At 44.6% G+C, this 22621-nt stretch overlaps 1 protein-coding gene across 1 annotated transcript in view; it reads left to right on the plus strand.

Annotated features, from left to right (window-relative positions):
- The window catches only part of TRPM1 (transient receptor potential cation channel subfamily M member 1), a 123684-nt gene that overhangs the window by 17721 nt on the left and 83342 nt on the right, over positions 1-22621 (plus strand). The window contains exons 2-3 of the mRNA XM_038533683.1: positions 5967-6057; positions 22082-22209. Of these exons, the coding sequence (XP_038389611.1) occupies positions 5967-6057; positions 22082-22209 (219 nt within the window). The remainder of the gene's footprint in view (positions 1-5966; positions 6058-22081; positions 22210-22621) is intronic.

A 22621-nucleotide genomic window follows, 5' to 3' on the forward strand; every position in this document is an offset into this window, starting at 1 on the left:
AGATTGAAATTGTACTAAGTATGTTCTCCAACCACAGTGGAATTAAATTCAAAATCAATAACAGAAATTTGTGAAATTCACAACTATACATACACTTAAGCAATCAATGGGTTAAAAAGTCACACAAAAAATTAGAGATGTGGGGCAACCAGGGTGGCTCAGCAATAGTTTAGCAACCCCCCCTTCAGCCCAGGGCCTGATCCTGGAGACCAAGGATCAAGTCCCACGTCAGGCTCCCTGCATGATACACACATCTCTCTGTGTGTGTCTCATGAATAAATAAATAAAATCTGGGATCCCTGGGTGGCTTAGCGGTTTGGCACCTGCCTTCGGCCCAGGGCATGATCCTGGAGACCTAGGATTGGAGTCCCACGTCAGGCTCCCTGCATGGAGCCTGCTTCTCCCTCTGCCTGTGTCTTTGCCTCTCTCTCTCTCTCTCTGTCTCTCATGAATAAATAAATAAATAAAATCTTATAAATAAATTAAATAAATAAATAAATTTTAAAAATCTTTTAAAAATTAGAGATGAACTACTTTAAGATGAACAAAAATGAAAACACAATATACCACAACTTATGGAATACAGCCAAAGTAATGTGCAGAGGAAATTGATACCTTTAGACACCTCTGTTAATAACGAAAGACTACAAATCAATAATTGAATCTTCAACTTTATAAAGCTAAAAACAGAAGAGCAAATGAAACTCAAATCAAACAGAAGAAAGGAAATAAGACTAGAATGTAAAGAAGTAAAATAAAGAATAGGAAAACAATAGAAGAAATCAACTCAACCAAAAGTTGATTATCTGAAAAGATCAGCAAAGTTGACAAATCCTTAGCTAGATGGACAGAGGGGTGGGTATGAGAGGGAGAAGACTCAAGTTACTAAAATCAAGAATGAAAGAAGAGATACCACCACTGATCTAAGAAATAAAAAAGATTATAAGGGAATATCATGCCAACAAATGGAAAATCCAGAAGTATTAGACCAATTCTTTCAAAGACACAAATTATTAAAACCATCTCAAGAAGAAATGGAAAAGTCTGAACAGATCTATTAAAGAGGTAAAGAGATTGAGCTATTAATTTTAAAACTTCCCACAAAGAATACATCAGACCCAGATGGTTTCTATGGTAAATTCTACCAAACTTGTAAAGAAGAATTAGTACCAATCCTTCACCAACTCTTACGGAAAACAGAAGAGGGTGAACATTTCCCAACTCATTCTATGAGGCTGGTGCTACCCTGATCCAAATACCAGACAAGGGCATCCTAAGAAAGGAGATTCAGACCCAAACTATATACAGACACAATTTCTTTCTTTTTTTTTTTACATTTGTTTTTATTTAAGTTTGATTTGCCAACATGTAACACCCAGTGCTCATCCCATCAAGTCAGACTCAAACTATATCTCTATATACAGTTTCTTAATAAGATTGGCAAACATCCCAACATTTCACAATATATTCTGTAGATGAGGCAGTGAGGAAACAAGAACTCTCAAAAAATGTTGGTAGAAACACATAATGATAACCTGTATGGAAGGGAATTTTTCAATATTAGCAAAATCACATGTGCATTTACTGTTAATTCCAGGAACCTCTCTTTTAGGAATTTAGCCTAAAGATTACTGAAAAAATGCCAAAGAATGTGTGGCATGGCTTTTTGTTGTTATGAGATCTATAAAGACCGAAAGCCACCTAGTGTCCGTCTAATTGAATCAACTTTCATGCATTCACCCAAGGATTTGGTGTATACAGCTACAAAAAGAAATAAGAAGCGGCTAATTAATTCCCAGGAAAAGTGGAGATGTAAAGTACTCTTCCATTTACGCAAAAAAGAGGAGGAGGGACATATATATGGAATTAATACCATACACTAGTGTTTAAAAAAGGAAAGATATATGTTATACTTTACTTGTAGAGAGGAAAGGACAAGTAGGAGAGAGAGATACAGTAGCCAGATACTTCTGGATAAAACTTAACTGCAGTTTTGGTTTTGCAATAATAAAAATGTTTTACAAAATTAAATTGAAAACCCAATTCCTAAAAATCCAAAGGAAAATTAAATAAGTGGACTCAACCATGTATCAAGTTTATATAATAACCCCATGGAGAAGAATCATTTTAAGTAATTTTAAAACTCTAATAGGATATACCTAAGGTCAAAATGAACAACAAAATAGTGTCTTAAACTGCATTTAGTAATTGTATTGTTAACAGCAATATTGGCATTGTTGCTCTGAAACTGAACTTAGGATAAAGCAAGAGACAAATTATGTTAATGTCATTAGGAATAAGACTCAGCATAAGCAAAAAGAGACACAAACATAAGATCAGGATATTAAGTAAATAAGCTGTGTTTCTTTTTTTAAAGATTTTATTTATTTATCTGAGAGAAAGAGAGAGCGCAAACTAGAGGGAGGGGAAGAGGGAGAGAGAGAAGCAGACTCACTGCTGAGCAGGGACCCTGACGTGGGACTCGATCCCAAGACCCTAGGATCGTGACCTAAGCCAAAGGCAGCCACTTAACTGACTGAGCCACTCTGGTGCCCCTGGGTGTGTTTCTAAATTGGAATTGGAACTATCAATATTAATTCATGATGCATTTTCTCTTATGTATCTTATATAGTATATATAATTGTATATTGTATACAATATGTATATTATATATATGGACACATATAAAACATGACCATTCTGCCAACTGCAAGGACTAGAAAACAATTCAATTCAGAAGCAGATACTTCTTTCTAAGTACCATTTCCCACTAAAATGATATTTAGAAATTCTCCTTGGACAAATGGCCACATCCAGGTCTTGGCCAAGAAATGTACCAGATGAATGTGAAACACCTTTTTGCTCCAGAGAAATAGTCTTGGAGACTCCTGGTGTTGTGCCAGGATTCAAGAACCCATGTGAAATTGGAACAATTTGAGCAACAATAAGGAAAGTTACTGCTGTGAACTAAAATGCACCAAGTAGGGATCCCTGGGTGGCGCAGCGGTTTGGCGCCTGCCTTTGGCCCAGGGCGCGATCCTGGAGACCCGGGATCGAATCCCACATTGGACTTCCGGTGCATGGAGCCTGCTTCTCCCTCTGCCTGTGTCTCTGCCTCTCTCTCTCTCTCTCTCTGTGACTATCATAAATAAATAAAAATTAAAAAAAAATGCACCAAGTACACTGAAGGGGTCACTTGATGGGATGAGCATTGGGTGTTATTCTATATATTGGCAAATTGAACACCAATAAAAAATAAATTTATAAAAATAAATAAATAAATAAATAAATAAATAAATAAATAAATAAAATGCACCAAGTATGTTTCCATCCATGAATTCATACATCCTGACACTCTGAAAAAAGAAACATATGAGTCACCTTGGAATGATGCCAGGGAACCAAGTCATTACTCTGGAAACCAAAACCTTTTGCCTTTCCTGTGTGAACCACACTAACCCCTTTGGTCAGGGGAAGTTTCTCTTCATAAGTGAATTCCATCAAGTAAATGAAGAAGAAATGGTAGAATTGAGGATCACCCTTTTGCAAATTGTATTGATACAAAGGCTCTAGGCGATCATCATCAAGATTCCCCCAATCTCACAAAAGACAGACAAGTGGATATGAGGTGCCTCCTGATGGAAGGACACATGTCACCAGGGGGCCTTGTGAAAAAATCCTTTCTGAATCCAAATGGGTCTCAAGATCTTACTATTGGTAAGGAAATGCAGGGCACAGAGCAGCAAGAGAAACACCATGAACTTGTCTCAGGGTCTCCTCTGAGGGGGACCCAAGCCAAGACCCCAGACATAGAGTGCAAGTGCTGGCTCTACCTTAGGTTGGCTACCTGGTTGCCACTGCCTCCTCAGGGCTCCATACAGGTGACCACACAGGACACTGCCTTAGCTCCTCTCACCAACTGTGATCATAGGCAAGTTATTCCCAAGGAGCCTTGGAACCTTTATTCCTTACTCAGGTTAAGAAATGCACCACCTCCAAGACTGGGTGACTGATTGAGTAGGTCACTACACAAGTGGCAGGACCTGGCACCAGTTAACCAGTACATGTGTCTTCCTCATCACTAGTGTTAGTGCTATTATCATTGGTTCAGAGTGCTCACTGGACACCTAATAATCCTCGCACACTAACAGCATGTCCGCAGTTCTTGTGCATTGCTTCCTAGCACCGGGTTCTTCCGGGTGCCATGCCCAGAGAGGGGACATCCTGAAAAATGGGAATTCTGCTCAGGATCCCCTCCCTCTTATGGCTCCAGCTCAGCACCAGTCCACAGGAATATAAAGTATGCCACAGCTGTGAGCCACAGATAGTATTTTAAATTCTCCAGTAGCCACCTTAAAGAAATGCATAGAAGCAGATAACAAAATTAATAATACATTTTATTCAGTCCAAAACACCCAATATATCATCTCAACATGCAGGCAGTATAAAGTCATTATCACCAGTCTTGGCCATGGGCTGGGGCTGCTCATTGGCACAGTGTTCTGTGCCAACTTTCATACTTTGTAGACATGATGGAGCACAAGTATGCCGTGAAAGATGGCAAGACACTCACTTGCCACCTGGGGCTTCCCAGCTGCCCCTGGGGCTTCCCAGCTGCCCCCAGCTTTTTTCTTGATACCCTAGGAACACCCCACCTCTATAATTCTGTCTCGACCTGTGCCACTCAAAATACTGTCATTGCAGATCCCTCTGGCCCCTGGGGGAACTCTTTCTAAAAGCTGTGAGTCTATCTAGAGCCAATCATGAGTTTACAAGGGAAGACAAAGGTGGCATTGGTCCAGAGTTGCTCCTGGGTGGGCACCTCTCTGCCCCCAGGCTGTGTGCACCAGAAAAAGATGGGCAGAGTCACCCTTCACCCTCACTGGGCCCACTCTCCTGGGACAAGGTTGTCAGCCTCTGGTGGGCACAGACCTGAGGGAAGCTCAGAACTCCCTCTCACAAAGGACAGACTCCCTCCCCAGAAAATGGCCTGGCTCACCTGCCAGGTCTAGCATCCACCTCTCAGGTCAGAAGCTCCCTAAGCCCACTGAGGGTCCTGCAGGTGTGGGGTTGGCCTCCTGGGGGGCATGGTCCCAGGTTCAGGCTGCATCTCCACCAGGGCTCTATGGCACCAATTTACATCTCTGCTCCACTTCACGAGCTCAGTCAGAGGCCTGTGTCCTCATCTGTAAAATGGAAACTGCCTTAACTTCCCCTGCATCCAGCCTGTCTGCATTTCTGTCCACTCTTCTGGGAGATGAGGGAGGCATCCCAGGAGACCCACAGGTGTGTGGGCAATCCAGCCCCCTGCCTAGAGGGTCGTGCACAGGAGAATTTCCAAGTTTGGGTTTTCTCTTTCTCACTAGTCTGAGAAAGCTCACTGAAAGCTGGAAAACCATGCACATCCCTACAGCATCCCCCCAATGGTGGTTCTAGAGAGACTGAAGATATGGGTCATGCAGGCTGCTGGTAGTGTGGGGACAGTGGAAGTTAGGAGCACCCGGATGGGGACGAGAGTCATGTGGGACTCACACTGCATTTGTAGTGAAGTTCACCTCGACCTCTGGCTCAACCTCAGATGATTTGAGAAAGAATTACAGATGATTAGTGCCATGTGGTGCCTTCTCTGGGCTCCCTGGGGCCCTGGCACTGCCCGCCTGATGAGGGGCTTCTGAAAGAACGATTATGTCCAATTGTCTCAATTATGCAAACCATGCTGACATTTCCATCAGGGAAAGGACTGGCTGGGGGGAGGGTCACTTCAAAGGGAAAGTTCTAGCTCCCCCACTTCTCTCAGATCCCCAGGCTGCTTTCATGGGATCCCACACAGAGCAGCCTAGCAACATGAGGCCCTGGTTTCCTTTCCTGGCCTGGGAGCGAGGTCACGGGGCCATCGCCTCACCAGGATCATGAGGGCCCCGGCACGGGCGCTCACATGCTCCTCATGTGGACTTCTGCTCTTAAAGGGTGGGCTCACCTCAGCCAGCTTCCTGCCTGGTCAGAGAAGGACAGTGGAGGAGGCCCAGCTGGACCCTCTCCGCTTGGCCACTGTAGCAGGTAAGCCCAGGTTAGGGCTAAACTCAGGTGTGGGTAAGCTCAGGTTGGGGAGCCTGCTTCCTGGGGCCGCCAGCTCCTCTACTGCCAGCCAACCAGACAGGGGTGTATCCATTCTCAGCCCACAAGGCCTCCTGGCTGACTCCGTAAGGGGAGGCTAAGCCCTGCATCAGCCGGCCAACACCAGACTCCAATGTATGGAGACTCCATCACAGCTGGCTTCTTAATGTAGGTGCTGGGGATCTGCAGAGGAGCCCCAGCTCCAGAGCTCAGGCTCCTCACCTGTCACTCCTTAGCATCTTACCTCTGCTCCTTTGCTTCCTGGAGAGTGTGCCTCTTCTTGAGAGCTCTCGTGATTGCTAAAGTTCTTTGGGTTGGGGGTGGTTGGGCAGAGGCTATACCTATAAGCTTTTTCAGCTGATATCCCAACTATTAGATAAAAACCCAGGGAAAAGATAGGTTCTACTACACAGGGCTGTAAAGGGAGGTGGGGATTCTTTCTCACTGCAGTGGGGGAATAGAATTGGTTTCTGGAAGGCAGTGCAGTAGAATGTACCCAAGTACAATTTTTCATGTAGAGATGGATCCATTCTGAAGGAAGCCAAGATTTACATAACATTGTTTCCTGCAGTGAGACACAAGAACAGTCCAATGTCCAAGACATGGGCACATAAATCATGGTCTATCCACAAGATGAAATATAATGCAGCCATTTGCAAAAGGACAGAGAAAAATGTATGATGAAAACGTACAGTATGGACATGTTTTTCATTACACACGCACACGCGCGCACACACACACGCACATGCACACACACACATCTGTCTAATCTATTCACAGAAAAAAAGCCTAGGAATACACTGAAATTCTATCTGTTGTTATTTTAGGATGAAGGCCATCTGGGTGATGTTTATTTATTCCTTGATACATTTCCTCTTCTTCCTTTACTTTAATCATTTTCTATGACAAATACATTTTCCTTTTGTTACCAGAAATTATACGTCTTTAAATTTTTTGACTTTTTTTTAAAGCCTTAGCAAAAATTAGCAGAAATAGAGGGGTGCCTGGGTGACTCAGTTGGTTATGTCTGCCATCAGCTCAGGTCATGATCTTAGGGTGCTGGAGTGGAGCTCCCCATGTGTCAGGTTCCCTGCTCAGCAGGGAGTCTGCTTCTCCCTCTCCCTCTGTCCCCCCACCCCCCGCTTGTGTGGGCTCTCTCTCTCAAATAAGTAAATAAAATGAGACAATTTGCTTTGTCTGAATTAAATATTTAGAGAGGAATTTAGAAAGGACACCAGTCTCTCTGGGAGTAGACTTTATAGAGGTTTGACTTTAAGGAAGGATTGTCTTTGGCAATCTTCTCCAACTATCATTCTGTACACTATCTAATAGCAGTTTTAATTCATGGCTTTTGCAATGGTATTTATAGCATAAATTGGCCACTGCCTACAATGTGTCTCAGGCCCCAGAAAATGTAATCGAAAACATCAACTTATGCTGAATGTGTTTAATGTAATTGTTTGTGTTTTATTGGACTTTTTCTAGGAGAAGTCTGGAATTTTGTTTGGTTTGGCTCTTTGCATTCTCATTTATTTGCTTTGCAAAGTTGTTAAGTACAAGAAATAGAATGACATTCAGGCATTTTAAGTGGCTAGTCATCTTCATTCTGAACTAAGTTAAAATAAAACATACTTTCTATTAACTTAAAACCCGTGTACTGGGAGCATTTAATATTTTTAGAAATCTCTCTTTTGCTTTGGTTGAAAATGTTTTCAAGATGTCTTATAGTGTGTGTGTGTGTGTGTGTGTGTGTGTGTGCGTGTGTGAATTCTGGATCTGGGAAAATAGAAGTCCTCATCCAGGAGAATAATGGGACCCACTCCCTGATTCTCTTCCATGACCTAGAGGTTAATGGGGTTCAACATCTTAATACCCCCATTAAAAAAGCAGTAGCCAGAGACATGTTGATGTGCAAAGGAACCCAGGCCATCAGGGAATGTGATGCCCCCTCATTCTCTAGCTCTGTTAGACTCTGCAATCAGTGAATGAATTAGAGCATCCACTGGGAGCACCAGTGTCCAGGAAATGGTTGGTTCACTGCCCCAGACACGCATCACATACAGGAGCAATTTTCCCAGGCTCCCACAGAAAATACTTACTAGAATTTATCTTGCTCTTTTCCAGAAACTGTGCCCTCAATTGCTATCCACATCAGAGAGAAGAATGCATTTCCAATGCTAGAGATGGCTTTAAGAAAACAAGCTAGTTGCACTCCCCTTCCTGGCTGCCAGGGCCTTCTTGTTGTTGTGTGCCTCCCCACCCTCCCCCACTGCTTCTGGCTCTCACCCTTCCTGGTCTGCTCTCTGCATGAATGTGGCAGGCAGACAACATGCCCTGCATCCATTCCTTAAGGGCTGGTCATGCTTGATATGCCCCAATGTAAAATTAATGTTGAAATGGCAGGTGGCCTCTCTCCATGAGCCACAGGCCCTCCCTAGAGATAGGGCATCGGGGAGGGCAAATATGTCAAGCATGGTGAGGTGGAAAGCATTGTGGCCAGGAATCATGGCAATAAATCCTTTTTCTGTTAATTGTTGGGGAGGCTATACACAAATATGTGAAGTTGTATAACCATGCAGAAAAGCTAAGGGAAGGTCCTGTTCTACACACTTCTCCCCTTCCCCCACTTCTGAGCACACTTGGTGGTTTGATGTCTATCATTCTAAACTAGTGCCACCCAGTCATGCCTGAGCAATTGACATAATTTTAAATTATAGAGCAGCCATGTTAAAAAAAAGTAAAGCCATGTTGAAATAAGTGAAATTAATTTTAGAACTTATTTAACTCAATATATCCCGACTATTATCATTTCAACATGTAGTTATAAAAAAACTTATCAGTGACATATTTTACATTCTTTTTTCTTGTTACTTCAAAGTCCAACCAAATACTATGCCCCCCCTTTTTTGGCTCTAATGTCAGACATAAAAAAAGACAGTTTGCTGTCTTATACTTGAACTCACAGCACATCTCAGTTAAGATTGGCCAGATTTCAAGTGTTTAATAGCCACATAGAGCCAGTGGCTACCATGTTGGACAACATAGCTCTAGACTTTTGCATATCAAGATCTGTTTTTTTTTTTTAAGATTTTTTTTAGTTATTCATTTTGGGGGTCTGCAAGTGAAAGCATGAGTAGGGGGAGGGTCAGAGAGAGAGGGAAAAACAGGCTCCCCACTGAGCAGGGAGCCCAGTGCAGGGCTCGATCCCAGGACACCAGGATCATGACCCGATTGAAGGCAGATACTTAACAGACTGAGCCACCCAGTTGCCCCAGGCTAACCCCTCTTAAATGCCTGATTCTACGGCTCAAATGTTGGTGGTTCCAGCCCATATCTGGTTGGAGGGAGGGTGCCTAGGTGAGTGACCTGCTTTACCTTCAGCAGAGCAGGCTCAGAGAGGCAGATGAGCAGAGCTCCACACATACCTTGTCGGAGGTCAGCAGAAAACTCTCCACAAAGACCCAAACTTGATTTTTTGTACAATTACTATTACACTATTTTCTGTTTGTATGATATTGTCTATTAAGTGTTGTCACAGCAAAGGAGCAGAGGAGCGAGGACCAGCCCTAGCAGTCTGGCTCCTGAGCTGGCTGCCTCAAGTATCACGTTGAGCTGCACCCACCTCACTCCACTGGCATGTCACCCAGTGTCCTTCCCCACCCAGCAGTCATCACAGTCATCACAGTCCCTGAAAGACACAGTCCTTGTTTGGACATCACAGTCCCTGAAAGACACAGTCATCACAGTCCCTGAAAGACACAGTCCTTGTTTGCACATGCCGCCAGCAGTGTGGGGCACCTTCCCAGGTCCTGGGAGTCCTGATAGAGGAAGTCCTTGGGATAGGGACATAGAGCGTGGCAAAAGACCACTGAAAAGGAGAGGGTGCCCCCCATGGAAGCCAGGCAGGCATGAGGTCAGCCCTGGTCTTTCAATCCTCTCTTCCGTGGGCACTGGGCTGCATCCTCCCAGCCAGGGAAGACAGACTGGGCTCTCGAGTCATGTCAGGGAGGCCCTATGCACAGTGGCTTCCCAACTTGCTTGCCCTCCTCAGCAAGCCAGCCAAGTGATGCTGGCTGGACTAGGAAGGTCCCTTGTGGCAAACCCCAAGTTCCCAATCAAGGAGCTGGTGATGAGGGCAGGGGAAGACTGGGGCAGTCATCCATCCCCAGACCATGGACATGAGGTCTTTGCATTTAGCCATGTCTTCTATCTTCTTTCAGTAATGTCTTATACTTTTCGGCATGCAGATCTTTCACCTCACTTATTCCCAGATATTTTCTTCTTTTTGATGTTATTATAAATTAGATTTTTTTTCTTAATTTCCTTTCTGGGTTCTTCACTGCTGGTGTTTGGAAACACAACCAATTTTTGTGTAATGATCTTGTAGTGTGCACTTTTGCTAAATTTATTAGCTATAGCAGGTTTTTTGTGCACTCTTTGAGAACTGTGCTATTGCTTCATTTTGAACTGCATCTGTATCCCTCAACAATACATTGTTTAGCTGTGTCTGCTTTTGAGCTTCATATAAATAGACTCGCACAGTGTTTGTCCTTGGGGACTCGTTTCTTTTGCTCTGTATTGTGTTTTAAGAGCCATTCAGAAGGTGTGGTTTGTCTATTTCCGTGACCATATCATGTTCTCTCGGGTGAATATGTGGTGATACACTTACAGGTCCTACTGCAGCTGGGCAGCTGGGTTGCTGTTTCTTGGACTTCTCATAATTGGTGCCATGTGAACATGTGTGTGGGGTCTCCTGGTCCACACATGCATGAACAAATTTAGGGTAGAATTGCTGGACTCAAGCACATGGCTGCCCTGCTTCCCCAGACAATGCCAAAAGGTTTTCTCTCCTCTTTAAGGAAAAAGCTCAGAAGCATCTGCCCATTTTGGAGAAAACATTTGGAATGATCCAGAGGAGACAGATGTGTGAGGAGGGACACAGCTGTGTGTAGGAGTCAGGTCCAGCCACCTGGCATGAGGATAGCCTGGACTGGTGGCTTCACCACGATGTGGTCTCCTCTCTTGATGTCCATTCACCATCCAGAGCCCTAACCCCTCACCTCTCAGTGTCCTCATCTTTAGAACCACAGGGAGGGAGCAGGTGCTCTCTGTAGACCTCTGTCTCCCAATGACCATGGCATCTCAGTTCTGTGTGACAGTGACCGCGACCTCAGTGAGAAATGGGATCAGGTGCTCTGCCTTGTTCCTGCTGTTCCCTCTTCAAGGGACTCTTTTCCCTCCACCGCTGCACCCAGCTAATTTCTACTCAGGTTTCAAGGATAAGCCAAATGCCCCTCCCTGCTTTCTTCATCTCGCAAGTTCCTTCCTAAAGAGAAGTACTTGTTCCTACCCTGGCCCTCCACACTGTACACACCTTTACAGTGCCACTGTGACCACCTGAGAACTCCTGAGGGCTGAGTGTGCTCACTTCACCTGGACCTAGCACAACCTACCAGGTAAAGGTGCTTCATAAACTACGAGTGTGAAATACATGAATACTGGCTTTCTTTCACATCCTACAAGGTCACTAGGGGCTACAGAGGCCCCACTGAACTTCTGAAGATATATTTTCTCTGATTTAACCCTCCCAAGTTTTAAATACTGAGTTGTATGTGGGAACTCTCATCTATAAATACAGGAAGAACAGTTCAGACACTGGCCTGAGTCACGGTCACTACACACCACATTAGTTGGGACAGCCCTAGAGGAAGATAGCAAATGTGAACCCCATACTCAGCCATGCCCCCTCCTCTACAACCAGCCCCCATGTGTCTCTTCACAGCCACTCCCATCCCAGGCCCCTCCTGCCAGGTGCATTCCTTGCTGCTCCCAAGACTGGTCCCCTGCAGGAAAGTCTTTGTTGAAAGCCAAGAACTTTTATTATTTGTCACAAGTAAGAAGACAGGGAGGTAGCTCTCAAAGCACTGTTTCCTGTGGGGTCAGTACAGGAAGCTTTTATTCAGTGTACTGGGGAGTACGGGAGGGAGCATGCATATACATTAAGGAACGTAGACATATCCTATCACTTAGGCACTTAGGTTCAATTGTGCATTCCCAATGTGTCAGCATGCTAGTGCACACATTGTATACTTGAAAAGTGGTGGAAAACTCCACACATAGGAGGAGATCTTTGTATCATAATGAGCTAGAGGTAACTTCAGGATGATTCCAGAGGGCTTCTAGGCAGGGTCTCAGAACCAGTCTGGCTCAAAGGGGCTCACGTAAGGGGCTATCAGGCAAGACCTATCTAACAAGAGACTCTCAGGTGAAACACGTGGTGGGGGTCTCCTTGGCCAGATCTGTTGGTTCTGCAAAACAAAATGCATTCCTTCTCTGCTTATGTCCCTCCCCAACCTCCCTTCTGCTAATAACACTTAGCCCTCTCGTTTGAGTAACTTCCCTTTGCATTGTAGCTAAAGAAACCTGTCCCATCCTGGCTCTCAGGCTCTTGGAGCTGACTATTGCAAACTGGTCAATCTGTCGCACAAACAGTGCTAAAATATGAGAGGTGCTTGCTGATTAATGCATTCACACTGGTCCCCAGGAGCCCCAGGAACCTGATTTAGCATGGATGATAATATTGTCAGCACAGAGCTGCTACAAAGATGAAAGGGAGAATACTGGTAAAGACAGCCCTGGAATAAAGCAAACCAAGATTTATGTCTGACATTGCTAGGACTGATGACTGAGCTGTGAGTTTGAGAGGGAAGGGTCTCTTTCTCATCAATTATCCCTGATCTCGGAGACAGATAGGCCAGGGCTTGACTCTCAGCCCTGCCATCTCACTGGCCTCCTGCTTCCTCTGCCATGGACCTGGGAATTAGAAACAATGTGTTCCAATGTCCACCAACCTTACCTGACAGATCCTGGACTTTTTTTTTTTTTTAAGTTGTGAAATTCTTTTATTATATTAGTTTCTAATTTATAGGACTCATCAGTGCCCCTGGTGGTACTGTTGAGACCATTTTACCTAGTTTAGAACTAAATGGAGATTTTTCCATTGCAGTCGCTTTCTACAGAAGTTGGTAAGACATTTCACTTAGCATTATCATAAATTACAAAGTGTCCTGTATGCTTCCTGCCACACTTCAAAGCAGCTTGAGAAATGGATTTCCCTTTCATAAAGCAGAAGTTTTAGGATCAAATAGAGTCTTTGAAGAATACTCAAATGGTCAAAATCCACATAGCAATATCTCAAATATACCAGTATTAAGCATTTGCCAGCTTTTCAAAGCCAAGAATTTGATAGTTGTCACCCGAATACTGTTAAAATTCACAATTTGTTGTAGGTTACCACTCATTTCTCAAGAGCTCTTTGCTTTTCATCCTGTTTATCATAAACTTCAAACTGTCATCTTTTAGTATTCCCTTCATTAGGCAATGTTACTGGAATGACACTTAGCAAAACCTCCAAGACATTTTCAGACTATAAAGAAAGCTTACCCTACACTCCAGTCCGAAGGAGTCCTTCCTCTCATTACATTATTTCCCATTGCACCTCTTCAAACTCTGGGTTTACTCTCCAGTGCTATAATGTTCCCTCTTCACCCAACCTTGCTGAATTTCTAAGTTCTTAAGTGACTGAACTCCAGTAGCTGGTTTTCTACAATCTAGATACAATTAACTCTACTATGAAGTAAAATGTTATCAAATGCCTCACATTTTAGGGTACCTCAACATTTTTAAGTGTGACAATGCATTCCAGTAACTGAGAAAACTAAAACATGACACTAACAAGTTTACTTCGGAGTGATAGAATACAAATTTTAGATCCTGGACTTTTAAAGGGAAGCTGAAATCTTATCCTGGTTACACTTCATTCAGTTCATGTTCTTTAAGAAACTCAATAACTTTTATTGAATACCAATCTCTGTCAGACAATGGGCTTGAGGTTTTTCACACTGAATTGTATTTAATCCATACAACAATCCCACCTTAAAAAAATAAAACAAACAAACAAAAAACAATCCCACCTAACAGGCAAGATAATCGAGGCTCAGGAAAGGTAAATAACTTGGCCAGAGTCATAAACATAAAAAACGGTGAATCTAGGAGCTGACAGATATGTCCGCATCCGGAGTCCTTTTCCTTTCACAATGCCTTTGATTGTATTTTTATTTTAGGGACCACCTTCAAAGCCTTAACCCAAAGAAATGGCTTTAATAGGAAAACTTTCAGGCACCAGTGCAAGCCCACTGGAAAGATTCTTTTCAGGGTGTGACTCCATGTGGAATATGCCCAGGAGGTCACAGGGTGGGATACCATGTCTATTGGTTAAATGGTGAGGAAGCTCTCTGTGCAATTGATACAGGCTGGCCGGGTCCAAGTACCCAGAATAGAGGTCAAAAGACCTCTATTAATGCAAGCCAAGAAGAAAGTGAGAGTAGAGTTCATTGAAGACATAGAGCAGATACAGTGTCTGGGAGACTCAGAAAGGAAAGGAGAGTGCATCTCGGCTTTGCTCGAAGTCTGGGGTTTTTATTGAGGATTATGATCTGGTGTACATGTCCTCTCAGGCTCTGGTCAAAACAAGGTTTGACCTCCATAAGTCATGTATGCCCTGGAGCCAGGGGTTTCGGTGGCAAGGTGTTCTTGGAAAATGTATATGCTGACCTCACCGGATTATTCCTTGCATGTTATCTATTGTGCTGGAAGTCTCCAAAGAAATCATTAGCTCCTTGACCTTTACAAGGAGGACATACATTAAGGCATGTGTAAAGGAGGGGGTGCAAGTCCTAGCAGGATACAAGTAGTCTTTCGTGGCACCTCTCTAGTTTTCCTATTTCAAAATGGCTCAGAACGATGCCCACAAATAGAGCACTGAAATATCACTGAACAAATAAGGACTGATTTTCACTGAACTGTCATTTTTACAAAGTTCTTTACAAGAGTGTGTGTGTTTGAATAAACCAGAAGGAAATGTCTGAAGGGTTACTGCTGGAAGAAAGGGGTTGGGGGCAGAAGGAGGGAAAATCACTTTTTAATTTAGCCATATCTAAATCTTCTTAATTTGTTGCATTGAGCCCATATTAATTTAGGGATGATTGTTGGTTTGTTTATAATTCTAAGCAAAGGGGAAAAAACCCACACCATCCCCACCCCCTCCACAGGCCCGTGGAAATGGCCATCCTCACCCCTACTCTATGCTCCAGGCACAAAGGTTTTGGGCCCATCTCTTTAAGGAAAAGACTAGAGAAACTGTGAACTCCAAGTCAAGTTTCAGGTCTCAGAGAGATGAATATGGGGCCCTATAGCTGAAGTTCTCCGCCCCGTGGTGGATCATCACCCACGCCAGTGGCCTCCATGCCTCTTCATGTTACAGGGTGAACATGTTAGATGGTGACTCCCAGGCCACCCAGCACCCATCCACTGTGCCCTCTAGAATGTGTCTTCTCATTATGATCCCAGGCCCCCTTGTAGCCCGGGCACAGGGGTGCAAGAGCAGCTGGCTCTGGGGCTTCCAAACAAACCACGTTTGGCCACTCACCACTGACAAAATCTAAAGGCAGGGAGACGAGTGGTGACAAAACAAGAAAGGAATTTATTTCAGTGATACCAACACTGGGAAGACAGCAGACAACCACCTCAAAGACTGTCTCCCAAGTGCTGAAAATACTTCTCGGTTCATATAAGGAGAATGTGGGACAAAGGTCGGTGGCTATGTGTGATGGGAGTAAAGGTCAGGTTGATCACTCTCTTCGGGTCAATCACGTGGAGTCTTGCTGGTGTCAGGCCAGTCCTTATTGTGGTTCCCATTAAGGGATGCTTGGCCCACCAGGTCTTTGGTCTGAGTTAAGAGATAAGCTGGAAAGAATTTAACTAGTTAGAAAATACAGACTAAGGTCAAAATGGAGGAAGCTGAAGTCTTCTGCCACACTCAACACAGGCTTCCCCACCGTCCTGTGGCAGAGGCGTGGGCCTCGGAGAGCCAACCTGCCATGGTTACCAGTGACCTATTGTGGACACCATGCTGAGCCATACTGGAGTTTGTGAGAGAAGGAACAATGAGTGCCCTATATACACTTACCAAAATATCCTCACATGTTTTAACCTGTTTGGGAAAAGTGAATAAGAACTCTGCAGTCAAAAACCCATGAACTATATGAAAGTCTCACACTGCTCAGCATGCTGGCACACCACTGTAAATCCTTGTACACCGCCCAGCGGGGATGGCTGGCTGCACAACCCAAGAGCTGTAAGCTGATGGGAAACAACCTTCACACAATGATGCAAGGTCATGAAACAAGCAGCCTGTCTTTAAAGTTTTGATATTGTGCTCACAATGGATTCTTTGTACTGACTTGAGTTTTTTTAATCTTGTATGAAATGTTATTTATCTCAGGTACTAAATTTTGGTCATCCCTTACTGGCCTCTCCCTAACCCTGGCCCTGCCCATCACCCAAGAAAGGCACAGCAGACCCAATAGCCCTATGCCCTCTCTGCAGCTTCCGAGCTCTGACTCCCTCCCTGGGTGTCCAGGCACCAGTGCTGCCATCAAAGGCGCCCCCTCTGACTTACTCCCCTATACCAGGAATTGTAGTTCCTTGAGAGGTCTGGTTGGAAGGACTCAGAGTAGCAGGAAGCTGAGTGCAGCATAGGCAGTGGATCTCAAAAGCTTGTTAAAATACAGATTCTCACACCCTGATTCTGATTCCAAGTCCTGGCATGTAACCCAGGTACCTTCATTCTTTAAAATTATGTTTAATTATAATAACATAAACACTACACACAGCATAAAATATACCAACCTCGCCATTTTTAAAAATACAGTCCACTGTCCCTGAGTACATTTATTTTGCTGTCTGGCCATCATCATCATCTTCTCCAGAGAATGGAGAAACTGAAACTCTACCCATGAAATATGAACTTCCCATTTCCCCTCTTCAGCCCCTGGCAGCCACCCTTCTAACTGTCTGTGTCTATGAATTGGATTGTTTTAGGTACTTCATATAAGTATTTGGCCTTTGTGACTGGCTTGTTTCACTCAGCATAATGTCCTCAAGATTCATCCACATTGTAGCAGGTGTCAGGATTTCCTTCCTTTCTAAGACCCATAATATTCCATTGTATGGACAGAACACATTTTGTTTACACATTCCTCTGTAGAGGGACACTTAGGTTGCTTCCACTGTTTGGCTATTTTGAATAATGCTGCTGTGAACATGGATGTATAAATATCTCTTTGAGACCCTCTTTTCAATTCTTTGGGGCATATGCTTAGAAGTGGAATTACTGAATCATATGATAATTCTAATTTTAATTTTTGGAGAACTACTATACTGTTTTCTGCTCCATTTTAAAATCCCACCCATAGTGCACAAGGGTTCAGATACTGCCCCATCCTCACCAACATTTGTTATTTCCTATAGTTTTTTAATAGTAGCTATCCTAATGGTATGAGGTGATATCTCACTGTGGTTTTGATTTGCATTTCCCTAATGATTAGTGATATTAAGCATCTTTTCCTGTGTTTGTTGGCCATCTGTAGGTCTTCTTTGGAAAATGGTGATTCTAGTGCTTTGCCCATCTTTAAATCAGGATGTTTCCTCTTGTTGTTGCTTTTGTCATTGTTAAGCCGTAAGGCTTAATATTCCAGATGTTGATTCTTTTTTTTTTTTTTTTAGGATTTATTTATTTATTAGAGAGAGAGAAAAACAGCATGAGCAGGAGGGGCAGAGGGAGAGGGAGAGAGAATCTTAAGAAGACTCCCCAGAGACTACAGGCCCCAACTTGGTACTCGATCCCATGACCCTGGATCATGACCTGAGTCAAAACCAAGAGTTGGACACCCAGGACCTACGGAGCCACCCAGGAACCCTGGATGTTAATTATTTATCAGATTTGTGATTTGCAAATATTTCCTTGTGTCCTATAGTTGCCAGATATCTTCATTTTTAACCATCTACCCTGCATACTTTGAGGAAGACTGGCACAGACCCTATGGACCGCCTTCTAGAAGTAAGTTTCTGGGCCAGGTTCTTTTGAGAAGCAGGGCTCGAGGGGAAGAGATAGGGAGCTCCTACTGGCCCATTCTGGGAGCAGTGGCAACCCTGACCTGAACATCCAGTCTCTGGCACTGGAGGGGGAAGAGGTATGTAAGGTGGTACAGGTCCCGGCATGCAGAAACTGTGGCTTCCCCTATCTACAGAGCAAAGCATCCTCCTTCAAAAGCATGATTCCCCCCTGCCAAAAAAAAAAACATGGGCCACCCCTGGGTCCCATTCTATAATGAGGAAGAGAGGCCACTCACATCTGTGAAGCACAGCTTGTGTTTAGAAGTGCCTGTCTGGCTTACCTTTATGTGATTCTGTAAATGGGGAGCAGAAGCATCTGAGATCCAGATGGGCATGTGACTTGCGGAGCTTTCTGCTCAGATGGCTTTACCAGGAGCAGGGGCTAGAAGCTGACCTTAGCTACCTCTCCTTTTCTCTCTTCATCACCCCTGCCAACCCTGAGCTCCTGACAGTTCACCCTGTGTTTTCAGGCTCACTGGAGAGCCAGGAGCTGGAGTACAAACCATTTATGTTCCTTGTGCATTGGTCCTCATTCATGAGCAGCACAGCTGTCTGGGAGTGGGAGAATTGGATAACCCAACATGTGGCCCATTTTTGTTTCCTCTCCTCCTTCAAATAGTCCAAGAAAGAGCATGTGTGAGTTGGTCCCACTAGGCCTTCATTCCAGGACATCAAAATATTGATCTGGGTCCGGGGTCTCTTGCTGCATCTGTGAGACCTGAAGGTCTTTCCTATCAACAGTAAAAATGAAGAACAAATATCAAAGACATAGTAGCCTAAGCCCAGCTCCTACCTATGCGGCTGGCCCAGCTGTATAATTAAGTAGCAGAATTACTCTGATGGGCTCTCCTTTTCTTTGGTTTTGCTTTTGTTTGTCCTCCTATTTGACTATTGTCACTTTCTCAAGGCAAATACCCACCCTGCACTCCATTTGAAGGTTGGCATCCCCCTCACTTAAGGTGAGGTCAGCCTGGCAGATAGCACATTGAGAAGTGTATTCAGCATCTGTGCAGCACCGCTTTGAATTAAAGACATTATCTTATATGATGTGACTGCATCAAGAATGATCATCCCAGAAACAAATGGGTGTGTGCTCACATTTTAACAGGAAAACTCAATTTTGATGAAATCCACACACTGAATTCTGGCAAGATTTTGTCTTAGTATATTCAGGCTGCTATACCACTGTAGCACTGGCTGGCTCATAAACTAATTTATCTCAGGTCCGGAGGCTGGGAAGTCCAAGATCAAGGTACCTGCAGATTTGGTGCCTGGTGAGGACTTCCTGGTTCACAGTGGGTTGCCTTCTCACTGTGTCCTCACATGGTGGAAGGGGCGAGGGAACTCTCTGGAGTCTATTCTGTAAGGGCACTAATCCCACTCATGAGGGCTCCAACCTCCTGACCTAATCACCTTCCAAAGGCCCCACCTCCCAATACCCTCCCATTTGGGTTAGGATTTCAACATATAAGCATGGGGGGGGGTGGTGGACATAAATATTCAGTCCATTGAACTTTTTCTACAAGTGTAGAAAATATAGATAATCTTTTGTAATTGTGACTTTAACTACTAGTGACCATTCAAGACCTGTCTATGACTCCATTATTTGCAATCACAGCTCAAAATATGCATAAATCTAAGATGATGGAATGGCAATTAGCTGTGTTATTGGAAGATTACAAAGTTAGTTATGCTACTAAAACCCCAAGGTGTTACCATGAGGCTGCCGACCTCACCCCCCCACCTGCGGAGCCAACGGCAGCTGGGAGACCCTGGGCTTAGAGACTGAACACTGGCCAGGTATTGTGGGCTCATTCTCATTTTCTCTTTAAGGTCAGTTATAATTTTCCTTAGAGAATTAAAAACCCTAGGAAGCCTGGGTGGCTTAGTGGTTGAGCATCTGTCTTTGGCTCAGGTCGTGATCCTGGGGTCCTGGGATCGAGTCCCACATAGGGCTCCCCAGAGGGAGCCTGCTTCTCCCTCTTCCTATGTCTCTGCCTCGTTCTCTGTGTTTCTTATGAATAAATAAATAAAATCTATTTTAAAAAGGAAAGAAAATTGAAAACACAATATGAACAGTAAGAAATGAAAGGGAAATATTCTGCAGCCCCCAGCACAAACACAAGTAATCAAGTTAATAAATTTGCTTCCATTTTTCATGGCCTTATTCAAGGTATCCCCTCTAAAAAGAAAAATGTCTTTAGAGCAGTGCTCTTTTCAATAGCCAAGGAATGGCAACAACCCAGACGTCCATGAATGGCTGAGTTCCTCCAGTGGAATATCAGTGAGGCATTCATAGGAATGAAGTTCAGAGACTACTGACTGCACCCTTTAAAAGATGAATTTTAGGGTGTGTGAATTATATCTCATTTGAAAAAAGAAAAGAAAAGAAAGAAAGAAAGAAAGAAAGAAAGAAAGAAAGAAGAAAGAAAGAAAGAAAGAAAGAAAGAAAGAAAGAAAGAAAGAAAGAAAGAAAGAAAGAAAGAAAAAGAAAGAAAGATAGATAGATCACTTCCTACTCTGTTCCCGGGACTCTGGTCTGGAGGATGGTGTTACTGTGGCCCAGGGAGGGTCCCTGGATAGAACAAGGCTGGAGATCTGGGATCTGGGGAGGAGGGAACTCGCCCAGGGGAGCAGGGGACGTGGGTTCTAATGACCCCCCAAGCATGTCCTGCAGGCCAGCCCTGTCACCTCCTGGGGACTGTATCAATAAAGCAAAGAAATCAGATCTTGAAGCTCTTATAAGCACTGTCATTGGAGTCTCATGTTGTCATCCCCATTTTACAGATGTGGAAACTGAGGCCTAGTGCCTGAAGGGCAGCCATGCAATGGGTCCCTACTTGAGGCTCCTACTGGTTGTCTTTGCTGTAGGGGCCAGTGAGGCAGGGTCTGTCCTGCAAGAGTCTCCCTGAGGGGCCAGAGCAGGAGTATCAGCCAAACCACTCAAAAATGGCCTGTTGGGTGGGGCTCATGGTGGGGTGAGTGAGTGGCAGGTGGAGTCAGAAGGAACAATTGTGGAGTTTTAACGCTTGTGCACACAAAGATGGGTGGTTTGCGACAGTGCTTTGGCAAGGAAGTTATTTGATTCTTGGGTTTGGAGAGTTGCCAGGCCCATAGGTGCTCCCAGAAACCAGGCAAGGGTAGGTCAGGGGCATGTGTGGGGACCCACTGCTACCTGCAACTGTCCAAGGATGTCTGCTGGTGTCCCATGTAGCCAGGGCATTCCAGAGAAGCCAGAAGTCAAGATTTTCAGATGTAATCTCCCTCTCAGTTAATAATGGCAACTAATTCTTGTCTTTTTTTTTTAAGATTTTATTTATTTATTCATTAGAGATACAGAGAGAGAGAGAGGCAGAGGGAGAAGCAGGCTCCCTGCGGGCAGCCTGATGCAAGACTCGATCCCAGGACCCCAGGATCACGACCTGAGCCAAAGACAGACACTCAACCACTGAATCACCCAGGGTTCCCAGGGGTTTTAATTCTCTAAGGAAAATTATAACTGACCTTAAAAAGAAAATGAGAATGAGCCCACAATACCTGGCCAGTGTTCAGTCTCTGTTAATTTTGGCCCAAGAAACAGGGCCACTGAGTAAACAGAGACTTGCCTGACAGTAAACCAGCTCTTACATATTGGAAGCCACTTCCCAAGGTTGATCACATCTGCCCAGGCCAAAAGCCACTCCCTATTGTCTTGGCCTGCCTCCTGCCTTCCCCTGTCGCTTGCACCTCCTCTTCCACCACGAGTTGGAGTTGTTGGCCCCAATCCCCACCCCTCAACTCCCCTCCTTCCAAACTCCACCCCTGACTCCCATCATGCCATCCCAGCCCCACCTTCTCAAGGGTGTCCCCCTGCAGACTCCCCCTCCCTCCTGCAACTCTCCTAAAGGGTCATCCCTACTGTGTGTACAAGTTCCAGAAAGTCAAATTCTCCTGACTCTTTGCACCCCTCTAGCTTCCACCACTTCGGGGCTTCACAGGAAACTTCTCACAGGGGTTGGTGCTGGCTGTCTGCGCATCCTTGGGCCCCACCCTCTAAATCTATGTAAAAGTCCAAAGAACAGTCTGACAGTGAGCATCTGGGTGAGCATGACACCCAGATTGTACAGAGGTTACCTTGGTCATCCTTACAGCAGGTTTTTCTTTCTTTCTTTTTCCTTCCTTTACAAAAAAAAAATATCATAATAAAGACCTGGTAGACCCTGGACGCCTTTGAGAAGGCTGGGGCTGGGATGGGGTGATGGGAGCAGGGGTATGGAGGGGAGGGGGTGGAGGAGCGAGGGGCAGGGCCTGGATAGCTTGGCTGGGGCAGGGGAAATGGAGGGGTTCTAAGCCCTTGAGCCATCATCTGGTATAGCCCACCATGGGCACACAGTCCCCGGCAGAGGGGCCATCGCTGCTTCTGCACCAGTGCATCTGTCTTCCAACTCACTGGCCTTTATTCCACAGTCCCCTCCTCGGCTCCTTGGGGCTCAGTGCTAGGGCACCTTTCTCT

The sequence above is a fragment of the Canis lupus genome, chromosome 3, assembly GCF_011100685.1.
Source record: "Canis lupus familiaris isolate Mischka breed German Shepherd chromosome 3, alternate assembly UU_Cfam_GSD_1.0, whole genome shotgun sequence".
Taxonomy (NCBI): domain Eukaryota; kingdom Metazoa; phylum Chordata; class Mammalia; order Carnivora; family Canidae; genus Canis; species Canis lupus.